This window comes from Poecilia formosa, unplaced genomic scaffold (genome assembly GCF_000485575.1).
Source record: "Poecilia formosa unplaced genomic scaffold, Poecilia_formosa-5.1.2 Scaffold39, whole genome shotgun sequence".
NCBI classification, from domain to species: domain Eukaryota; kingdom Metazoa; phylum Chordata; class Actinopteri; order Cyprinodontiformes; family Poeciliidae; genus Poecilia; species Poecilia formosa.
Genome location: NW_006799978.1, coordinates 906187 through 918185, shown reverse-complemented (window position 1 = coordinate 918185; position 11999 = coordinate 906187). Strand labels below are relative to the sequence as shown.

Below are 11999 nucleotides of genomic sequence, written 5' to 3'. Positions count from 1 at the left end.
ATCAGACACATACAGATCAATTTATATTAAAGATGATAAAGTTTTATTTGCTCAACAAGTCAATGATCCCAAACACAGTGTATCAAAAAAGCAAAGACAAGTTAGTGATTTGATTCTGGGGACACAGAGAAATCTCACACAGGATTAGAGTCGTCATCAAAGTTCACTGATTAATTGAAAATCTGAAAAATACAAAAATGATTGCATCAGGTGCAGGCCTCAGTCAAAATCCCCTGGGAAAACAGTTGCAAATGGTAAATAAAGAAATGGTGGCTTTGTGTTTAGTTACTGTTCACATGTATTGATTTGATCCAGAACACGGAATCTGTCTCATCCGGCTCTGTGGGTCACCATCATCCTTCAGAGCCCAGACAACGCCTTCTGGGAACAGGAAGTGAATCAGTGGACAGACCCACTCTGATAGCTCCCATCTGGCTGTTCTTTAAGACTTCCATCCAATCAAATTAGGTTTGATTGATCAACAAGCTCTGCCATTGGGTGGTGGTCATGGCAATATAATTCACCCTCCGCTGTCAATATAGATAGCTGTTCTTTGGAAGACCAATGACAAAAGGATGAACATAAAATTCAAGAGTTTGCATTCCTTGTCTAGTATGCATCTCAGAATGTTCAGGTTGTTTCTGCTGAGGAGGAAAATCCCAAATTAAAGATGAAAGATTCTGTTGGTTGTTTTCATCTGGAATGGAGCTGGAGCAGAACAAATGTGTCAATGCATGATCCAAAAGAATGACAAAATTTAATTTTTAACATCAGAAAACAACCTAAGACAACATACTGACCAACTAGTGCATGCATCGCATGTTTTATCTGTTCATTCATCCCACAAGTGTAAGAAGAAAAATCCCAAAGTCTAAGTTAATTCTGTGTTATTATGGTTTCCAAACTATGACTGGTGGTTCTAGAATTAAGTAATAAAAGTCATGTTGGAAGTAAATTCTCCAGACAAAGTATAAAAATAAAATAGAAGTTTGTGGAAAGGAGATTAAATAAACATCATAAAAACATTAACTAAAGGAAAATAAAATTTGACATTAGCAATAAAAAACAGCAAATGGATTAGATTTGGAATTGTTTATTAACTTGTTTGCTTTACTTACTGCAGATCAGCCTCACCGAATCCTGCAAATCAAACATTTAAAAAGTAAAACTATTAGGAAACCAGTAATCTATAAAAGACAGACTGAAAGTTTTCTGGTATGTCCATAAACTCCCAGGTGAACCTGAGGAGGAGGCTTGACTCCCAACACCTGTGTGGGCAGGTGAATGATGTTGAAATGCTTCACAAAATATTTGTCATAACTATTTTTTTGTAGGTATTTTCCCTCCAGATATAAATTCAACTTTTCTAATACTATTAAATTAGCATTGTTACATCACCCTCTATTCCCAGTTAACCCCGTGTGTCACTGATAAGTTAATTAACGGCTCTGACATCTCATTTGTATAAGAAACAATATATTTGAGAAGCCCTGTTGTTGGCTCTCATTGGGTCCCCCTCCCCTTTTTGACTATATGGAAATCATAATTCATATGAGCTGCCTGATGGTGTATGCAGATGGAGGCTGCAGGCAAAACAGTTTAATGCGCGGCCACGTGTTCAGTCATAACACAAGTGAGGAATATGAAACTGGGAGAGAAAGGAGGAACCACGAGGCGAGGCAAATTAGCAGCTTTAGAAATTGATAGCAGGTGTTTACATGCGGCATTTTTGCATATTATTATATGGAAGCAGGAGGGGTGTAATAAACATCACAAAGCCTTGTATCATAATCGATATAATACACAATGACCTTGACGTTGCATGATGGATTGGGGGACACGGACTACTGTAATTGCATCCCATCTCCTTCCTTCCTTTACTTCTTCTCTTTGTCCAACCCTTTTTCACGTTTTTTGTCGTAAAACAGCGCTGCGTCGTGCTCTGTGCGCTGCCTCGTCGCCTGCTGCTGAGATCACCATTAATCGCTTAATTCCAGTAAACCTACGTGCGCACAAAGGGCCGCTGTCTTCCCCTTAATGCATGTGTGATTAAGCTTCTGGGCAGGCCACACGGCATTATTAGCCAGCAGGTCCTTGTATAGAGGGCCAAATGCCTTCAGGGGGCCCGAGGGTGGTGTGTGTGTGTGGGGTGGCAGTGGAGGCAAGTTAATGACACTGACCCTCACTTCCCCAACAGCTATTCAATTCAACAATAATAACGGGTCACGCATCTGATTTATGGGGTTGGGGATAATAATTGTCAACTGCTAATGTCGGGGTGGGTGCGGAGAGGGGGGTAGGGGAGTAATGCCAGTGGACTATGCTAAATAAAATATGCTTTGACCCCACTGGGGGTGAAATGCAGAAAAAAAAATGACAGATGATGTTTCAGTCACCCCTTCCTCTCAAAGCTTGTTGCAGCCAAACGGAGTCCAAACCCACAATGCTTCGCTGTTTGTGTGATCTGAAACCTTCAGAGAGAACCCGCAGCCAGGCTCTCAGCCGGCAGCCTCATGGCCTGCATCGCTCCACCCCACCGCCCTGCTCCGCTGCAATAAATTAATAACAACCAAACAATGTGTCGCGGAGAGGCGGATTCGATTACTAAGTTTATTTACAGGGAAAATCTCATGAAGGCCATTGACCACCGTTAAACAGCGCGGGATGAAACGATGACAAGAGCCCCGATAAGAATTTAATTCCATCTCATTTCAGACGATTTTATGAATCAAATTCTTGAACACTGGCAAGAGATTTAATGATCGCATCTTAGCGAAATCTTATTTCAGAAGCGGTCGATGGCATTTCTCTGCGTTAATGTCGACTTAGAGGTTGGAGTAATTTAGTAATTGATTCCTTGCCTGGCTCTCGCTCGTGCCAAGGCCGCGTTAGAGGGTAATATGTTTCCTAATCTTATCCCCCGGAATAAGATTTTTATGTTAATCCGCTGGCTGGTCTCTTGGTCACTCGGGAAGCGCAGATAAAGGCTCGGAGGGGCCGATGAGGCCAGGAGAGACGAGCCGGGCTCTCCAGGAACTGGCTGCAACATCTGGAAGACAGTGGCACGCATTACTGCAGAATAAAAGAACATTATTACACACGATAGACATCTAAAGGCAGGGTAACTTTAATTGACAAGCAAGTGTTTTGCAGGGGAAAAGGAACAGATGCACAGACTTGCACATAGACAATAAATAAATAAAGTAAATGTGATGTTTAGGAATCAGATAAAAAGACAGAAACAGTGAAGACAAAACTAAAACATATAGCCTACATATATAATTCACTAAGATTAAAAATTATTTTAATCAACCAATAAATTTGTTTTTGATCGGAAATGAAACAGGTATTTTTCAAAGGACAGCGAAGTGACGTATTTGCTGACATTACAGCAGTCATCTAAGCAGTATTTTACATGTTTTCATTGATATTTAATTATTTAACTTTGGTGATGAGCTTCAGGCCTTGGAGGTTGGGAGTCCTAATCTTTAGCTTCCTCCACAGAGTTTCTGTTTGATTCAACTCAGAAATCTGGATGAGCTGCTCCAGAAAAATTGCATATTACCGAAGAAACATGATTGTCAAATTAAAAGATTACTTTAAATCTAAATCCACCATGCATATTATTAATTTTAGTTATAACTGGAGCTAAAACATGATAAATATGAATGAGCAAAAAAATAAAATTTGGCCCTAATGGAAAAAAAAAAAAAACTATGAATGACCATGGATATGATTTTAAATCTGGCGGAATAGGATCTGAAGTCCTGGTGTTGGTCAGAACTCTTTCAGAACTGCAGCTGCCTGATTCATTTCATTTAAAGAGAACAAAAAACACCTTTACTGTAATCTGTGAACATTACCAAAATAAATTGCATTCTAACTATGACAGATAAATAGGTTATGGTAGTTTTTAATATGGAGTAGGGTGATTTAGAAATAGGCTTTTTGTGAATATTGGTTTGAGTCCAAAGTTTCTGTTATGTTAAATGTAGATCCTCAAACTTGCATCTTTGGGGCTAAAAACAATTATGTTTGTCTTTTTTGCTTTAGGTTTGATAACATTCTGATAAATCTGCTGACCGTGTGAACATCACTTAGTGACTTCATGGGATTTGTGTAAATCTGTGTCATCAGCATGTAAGGTAGAAAACGCAGTCCTCCATGAGCTGAACTAGAATTGCAACTTTTGCTCAGGATTATCAACATTCCTGTAAAGGTAATATCTTGATGGGATCGGGTGAACTCCCTTAGATATATGAAGTTTATATTAATTTGTTTTATAAACTTAATTTGACTGTATCGTTGTAACACTCGAAATTTCAATCATTGCATTGAGTGGTGCTGATTTTAAAATATAATATGTCTGTCTGGAAAAATGACTTGATATAACATTTGCTATATATATATATACATGTTTAATTTAAATATATAAAGAGAATTCAAATGAATTGAAAAAGAGTGATCTGGGAATGGAGCCTTGAGGAACCCCGCACTTGATTGCCATTTACTCAAAATTATAACTGCAGAATGACACAGTCTGAATAGTTTAAGCACAGTAACAGTCAAGCCCACCCATCTTTCCAGTCTGACAACCAGCATGTTATGATCTTTGTCAAGCGCATGGAGATTCAATAATATCGAAATCGAAGATTTTCATCCATCACTGCTGAGACGCGTCATTAAAACACTTAAAATTAAACTGTGAGTTGAAACCACAAATTTAAATGTTCTCAGAGAGAAGAGAAAAACATTTCTTTGCAGAACAGGTGAATAGTATCTCTGCATTTCTATTTGACGCAATCAGCGCAACAATTTAAGTCAGAAAGAATATGCAACAGATAAAAATGCGCGAAAAATACAGAACAAATGTGACAGAGGCTGCACCATGCAAAGCAAACCCCTCTCTTTCTTTGTGCTGCACATTTTCTTTTTTCCTCTGCAGACACTGGTGGAAGACACCAGTTCCTAATTTAATTTCGTCTCTTCTCCAGATGTCACTTTCCATCTGTGCGGTTGGAAACGCGAAGCGCCTTTTACGCACCAGCCTGGAACACGCTAGTGTCTTCTATTCTTATCAGAAAATGCGTCAATCGACAAAAATTTAATCCGAAAAATATATAACTGCGGTGAAGGAATGCTTTAACTTTTCCGGATGGAACTTATTGAAATGGAATAATCTGCGAGGATCTTATGGCACCTCTGATTTTTCTTTTATGCCGGATACTTTTTCTGCTCCGTCGAATTGAGACATCAGACTAAATCGCCATGAGAGTGTCCCCAAAATGAATTTTTTATTTGCCCCAGAGCCCCTCCCCTGCAACACGCGGCCTTATTAATAACTGCTTTGATAAGCCCGGCATTTCCTCGGGCGACGGAGTGAGACGTTGTAGGTGAAATGTGACAGCAGGACCCTCCCATCTTTCTCCCTCTCTTTATCCTCTTCTGTTCCTTTGCCTTTTCAGGGGAGTGGATCCATCCAATCCATCCGCAGACAATGGCATTTTGTTCCTCTTTTTGTTCCTCCTGTCGACCAGCATTCCTATATTGCTGAGCAACGATAGTGCGCACTAAATGGAGAGGAGTTCCTCCTGCATCCCGGCTATTGTTCGGCACTTGCCAAGGGAACTTAGGGTCTTGCACACATCCCATTTTCTTGATTTATTTAGGTAAAGCTATATAGTTAAATCCAGATAATTACACTTTAATTACCGCTTTACTTGACTTAAAGTGCTATTATGTTACTGTAAATCACTACAAGCAACGCTCCAATGCGCATCTGGATAAAACCACCTATGGCATTTTGCAAAACGACTTGAAATCATGTAAAGAAACTCAGACTCCAGCGTGCCAGATTTCGAATTCAATATTCCAACATCAGAATGGAGTCTGCGGCCTTTCGTCTCACCAGAACCAGTTGATAGAATTAAAAGATGTTGAAACTATAAAAGAAGGGGCGTTTCAATAGCGGGTGGACTCTGGTGGAGGGGACCGGGCTATAGAGCGCAGGAATAAAGAGCGGCCTCAGTGAAAGAAACCGATGGCTAAAAGCTATAATTGTATTTGCCTCGGCGAAATATCAGAAAAGACTTCTCGTTTCTTTGAGCGTTATTAGATTAATTCCCAGAGATGGTTTCTTTTCTCGCTGCCAGACGCGTGGAGGGAGGACGGTGAACCATTTGGCTCTTTGGTTTCAATAATCAAATTAACCATTTGGTACAACTTTTGGGTCCCAGCTCGTGTGCAGAGCGAATAAAGAAGATAAAAAAAGGCATTTACATAATAGGGACGGGGTTGTGTCAGTAAAGAATAAATAGAGACAGAAACACACTGCAAGGTGTCAGCAGTTGGAGAGACACAAATAACTGATGGAAAATGCATGTATTATGGAAGCAAAATAAGTGTTTATATGGAAGCAAGTCCGATCTAATTATATTCTAATAAAAGTTTAACATTCCAGGAAACTAAAATTCTAAAATTTGTAATATGTGTGTCATTTTTTAGATGCTAAAATGTAGAATTTAACCACAGACTCGTTCAAATTTTAATTTTACCTGCAAACCATCAACGTTTTTAATAACAGCAACACATTTCTTTTGGTGACAAAACACAATCAATACTGCGATAAAGTCGGGTAAAATAAAGACTGAGGCGCTTCAGAAAGAAAAATAATCTATAATAATCCTGTAAAACTGAACAGGCAGTGAGACAAACGCGTTTAATATCCACTGTCCAGACTGACACCAAACTCACCTGCTGTAAAATGCATGCTCTCAATCCCCCTAGGATTATTATAACAATATTATAGTCATATTCCAATCAACACACACCAACAGATGAACGCGTTTAGGCACCAAATAACCATTTGCAAAATTAGATTGATGTGCCATAATTACTGTTGCGCCTTTTTTTTGTGTGTACAGATGATTTGGAGGGAAAACATGGAGCCTCGACAAGAAGGACTTGAACTCGATCCAATGAATAAAAATAGGAGGAAAAAGAAGAAGAAGAAACACAGTGTGTGTAAGCGCCATACAAAGCGGTTCACCTTATTACACAAACCGAATTAACCACTCAGCCAATATTGGGAGCCTGAGAGGTCCGATGACTGCCGCGCCAGTTCGTTACTTTCATTACAAAGATGTTATTTGCCAAATAAACGGAATAATGAAAGTAATAAAGAGAATTATAAAGTCATTTGAAACATAGAAAACACACCCGGCACGATTTGATGCTGCAGCAGAGACGGGAGGAGGCCTACGTTTGCAAAAATGGCAAGTTATTAAATAGAATGTAAATGTGTTCATTTTTCATGTTTTATGCCTTTAAATTTACTTCATGAAATTTACGCGATTTAAACAGATAAAAATGGGTTGGAAATCTTTTGTTTTCTATTTTCGTCATAATTTTTTTTTTTTTTATTTATTTGAAGAATTTGACAAGGTACGAGTCACTTAACTGCACCTTCAGAGTTAAAGCCAGATTCTCAAGCAGAGCAAAATAAAAGAAAAATGTCAATATGAAAAAAAATCACTAGTGCATATTTGCTTGTTACATCCTCTTCTTTTGCGCAATGATTGCATTATTATCAAGTGCACTTGAAACGGATCCTTGTGCGTAAAAATAGGTCATTTTACTGGATAAAAATTGACATGTTTTATCGCTTCAGTGCAGAAGATCAGAGGCAGAAACAGCAGGGAAAAAAATGTCGGAGCATACGGACAGAAAGAAGAGGCAGAGTGGGAATACTCTGTGAAATCCTGCCCAAGGTATACGGTCGCTTAAAAGGCTTAAAAGCTTGGAGAAAATTGGATCAGGGAGAATCGTCACCCAACTTTCATTATTTCCAAGTGGTGTGATTGAATTAAAGGGCAAGATGTTGGTTGGAGAGGAGTGGGGTGGATGGGTGGAGGAGGTGGGCGGCGGCGGCGGTGGTGGAGGGCTGCGTAATGGCGTGGTATTAAATTCTAATTAGAGATGCAGGGGATCAATGATAGGGAGGTTGGACAGCCCGGGCCCCCAGTGCCAGCCCAATAGACTGATGAGTTATTGTCATGTAAAAAAGCGCTAGCAATAAGACCAAACGCTTTGCTATTGTCCAAGCGGAAAGAGCCAAGTTTATTATGAGGACTATATGCTCTAGAGACCTCGGGCTAGGCGGCTCTTAGGGGGCTTTTCATAAAACAGGGCTAGGTTCGTATAAAGGAGGCCAGTTTTGGAGCAGGCGCTGAGCAGTGAACATCTACTCACCGTCCAGCCTTCTTCTAAGCAGTCCAAACCAAACAAGTCATCAAACTCAGACCGCGCGTCTTCCTCATTTTGATTTTTTTATTTGTTTTTTTCATTTCAGACCCATTTTTGGGTGCTTCTGTTTGACTTTTTTTTCCCAGGGAAGTGCAGCTTTCAATCTCAACCGAGCCTTCTCAAATGTATAAAATGGAGTATTCTTACCTAAATTCCTCTGCCTACGAGTCATGTATGGCCGGGATGGACACGTCGAGCTTGGCATCGGCCTACGCGGACTTCAGTTCGTGCAGTCAGACGAGCGGCTTCCAGTACAATCCCATCAGGACCACTTTCGGGGCTACCTCCGGCTGTCCTTCCCTAACGCCGGGGTCCTGCAGTCTGGGGACCCTGCGGGATCACCAGAGCAGCCCGTATGCCGCAGGTAAGCAGCAGCGAGCTCCGCAGCCTCAACCTGGTGTATTATAGGACGCCTTGATTGCATTTGAAAATGGAAATGTGTTTAGTATTTACCAAACGAAATTTGCTTACACAAATGAAAGAATTTATCACGTTAGAAGCGATTGCAGGCAAGAGGTAATTCGGTTATGGGGTTATACTATCCCAGTCACACCCAAAACCGCCAACAGAATTATCTTAAGCTGCCAAAATGATAGGCATAATTTATTTACTTTGCGATGAGACATAAAGCTTCGAAAATAATTAGATAACCAAAGACTAAAGCTCATTATTGACACCAAATTGGAGTTACAGTAGCAACAAGCTAGGCGGACGGCAACATTATGACAAGTTTTCAAACAGGAGCCTCAATCTGAGGAGCAACAATTAATTTTACAATTAGCCGCTTCACAGGTCAGCAGTGTTATCAATTCTGATCTAATTCAAAGGTAATCAAATACACGATTTAACTGGAAGCTCCAACTCAGCGTGCGTAACCGGATTTTACACAAAATAACCAAATTTCAATTTACTTCCATTTGACAGCATCACACTTAAACAATCACATTCCCTTTTTACTGAGCGGATAAAACACGTCAACCTTGATATTTCCTTTTGGTTTACAGTTCCCTACAAACTATTCACCGATCATGGTGGGCTGAACGAAAAGAGGAAGCAGAGGCGCATCCGGACTACGTTCACCAGCGCGCAGCTAAAGGAGCTGGAGCGGGTTTTTGCAGAGACTCACTACCCGGACATCTACACCAGAGAGGAGCTGGCACTCAAGATCGATCTGACTGAAGCCAGAGTGCAGGTACAAAACCCCCGCAGTTCAACGGGCGCCCACCGCTGGCGGCTGCCTTTACGTACGATTCATCTAATCATTTTCAAGTAAATAATTAGATAAAAAGCTCGCATCTTTTATTTTACTAATATTGACGCAAACAGCCGCAAGATTATCCAACTCAAATTTTCATATTGCTTGTATCACAACTATTGATAAATTAAATATAAATATAATTTAAATGTTGTGTATGTGGTATAAACTTTTTGAACGTTTTTCCAGGTGTGGTTCCAAAATCGTCGCGCGAAATTCCGCAAGCAGGAGCGCGCAGCTGCAGCTGCCGCAGCGGCTGCCAAGTCCAGTTCCGGGAAGAAGTCCGACTCCAGAGACGAAGACAGTAAAGACACCAAAACCACCGACCCAGACAGCACGGGAGGACCGGGGCCGAACCCGGTTCCCACTTCCAACTGCGGCGGACCGAGCCCCACCGCAGGCCAGGTCAATACCACCGGGAACGGACAGGTGGACCAAGTGAAGACCTCCGTATCCACTGGCATGGGAGTGACGGCACCGAGCCAAGGCTGGGCCGCCGCACCCGGGACCATCACATCCATCCCGGACTCGTTGGGCGGGCCCTTCGCCAGCGTACTGTCGTCTTTGCAAAGACAGAACGGAGCTAAAGCGACACTAGTAAAGACCAGCATGTTCTAATGAAGCTTAGAAAACCCGAGCAGAGTTCTCTGGAGACTGAAAAGCAATCGCCCAACACAGACTGGAGGACAATAAAAAGCAGATAGAAAAAAACAACAAAACAAAACAGATGAATATGGTTATTTTATTTTTACCTCGCGCTTTTCCTTGTGGTCAACATTTTTCCTGTAAAATATCCATCTTGACAAGTCACACTTTCACATTGAGACTAAAGCAAGTTGGGTGAACTGCTACCACCTTCTAGTCAAGTCTCAGAGCTATTTACATACGAAACAGCGAAATGGGCAATTTACTCTCACTTAAAATATAGAACGGCGTCATACCTCACTTTAATTTAGTTTTAGAAAAAAGAAGATGTTGGAGTAAATGACTTGATCAGATGTTTATTTTTGTTCTCACTGTGGGGAAAAAACGAAGGTTGGCACACTGGAAACGCGCAGTGCCATCAGAAAACAAAGGAGCCTCGTTAAATCCCATTCAGTCAGAGTTCAACAGCTGCTTTTGTTGGGTACAGAGGCGCCTGATATGACTGAGGACAACCATCCACCGACGCGCTTTTTTCCTTCCCTCTATACACAGCCAGCTGTGTGGAAACTGCGGTATTTTTTTTTCTTAGGGCTGCAGAGAGTTTAGTTTCTTTAAATTGTCGCTACAAACACACTTATTTCCTCGATATTAAAAAAGGCACAAACTACTGCAATGTTCACCTCAGACAGGAAATCTGTATGTTTTGTGTGTCTTTCTACGGCAGTGTTTTGTGGCTCAAACTGTATAGTGTTATTACGTATTCTTGTCTCTTATAGTTGAACCATAGGCCATATTCCCTCGTAGATCGACCATACAAGTCTTTTTGATGTTTTACTAAAATTCCCTCGGAAGAATTTATTTTGGGTATTAAAAAGGGGGGATGGATGCAGACATTGTATTTATTTCTATATAATTTGCATGTTGTCTTTTTGTCTGGTTTCAAATGATTTTTCTCCCATTTTGTGAGCATTATGTAACATGTTTTTGTCCAGGATCTGAAAGTTATTTATATGTAGGTAATGAATGCTTATATTTAAGAAGGAAATATTTCTACATGTGCACATAGTTTTCAAGGTGTACCATTGAAATGATTGTTGATGATAAAAAAATAATAGTTCAAACTTGCTTTTGTCATTTTTTAAAGAAGTTCAAGAAGCAACCATTATTCTTCACGTCCATACAGATTAACTGGGATTGTAAATCTCATCGCGGTGGTTTAAAAAGGCCGCCGATTTCAGCACCACGGACAGTTCCGGCGCGGTTTATAACTCATTTAGGCCCCATAGATTCTTTAATAATAACCAAACAACCACATCTTTACTCCCCCAAAACAAACAAAACAGCATATGGTTTTCACTTGACAAAACATTGCAGCGGTTCTGTTTCATCAGCTTTGAAGTTTTAACACATCAAAGAGTAGATCAATTTAAAAAACATAAATAAAACAAAGCATACTGGCAATGTTCTTTTTTTAGACGAATTATTATTAGTAATTGTTAAGAAAAATAACAGAAGCAAGACAAAGACAAAGAAAACATAAAACAAATAGTTTATGAAAATCAAAATACGACCAAATAACCAGATAAATAAAAATAGGCAAAATAAAATAATGTAACCTTAAAAAAAACAAACAAGATTTATTTAGTTGGATAAAAATGATATTGTTTACCAAAATCTTTTAACACAGTAAATAATAAGTGAATAAATTACCAAAAGCCACACGCTCCCCATCATTTTTTTCTAGATAGAATTTTTAAGGGAATTGATACAAAATAATAAAAAATTATGTTATTTT

General features: G+C 40.0%; 1 protein-coding gene across 1 annotated transcript; it reads left to right on the top strand.

Moving 5' to 3' along the window:
* The first annotated feature begins 7929 nt into the window (after positions 1-7929).
* phox2bb (paired like homeobox 2Bb) lies at positions 7930-11630 on the top strand. The gene is made up of 3 exons (XM_007550992.2): positions 7930-8668; positions 9309-9496; positions 9749-11630. Exons 1-3 carry the CDS (start codon positions 8428-8430, stop codon positions 10175-10177), a joined length of 858 nt encoding a protein of 285 aa, XP_007551054.1. The 5' UTR covers positions 7930-8427; the 3' UTR covers positions 10178-11630.
* The last annotated feature ends 369 nt before the right edge of the window (positions 11631-11999 follow it).

Bases quoted from the DNA above. Each gene is read 5' to 3' on its own strand.
- phox2bb (XM_007550992.2), top strand. From the start codon at position 8,428: ATGTATAAAATGGAGTATTCTTACCTAAATTCCTCTGCCTACGAGTCA. The intron at 8,669-9,308 runs GTAAGCAGCAGC...TTTGGTTTACAG, and splicing joins GAGCAGCCCGTATGCCGCAG to TTCCCTACAAACTATTCACC. The intron at 9,497-9,748 runs GTACAAAACCCC...ACGTTTTTCCAG, and splicing joins TGACTGAAGCCAGAGTGCAG to GTGTGGTTCCAAAATCGTCG.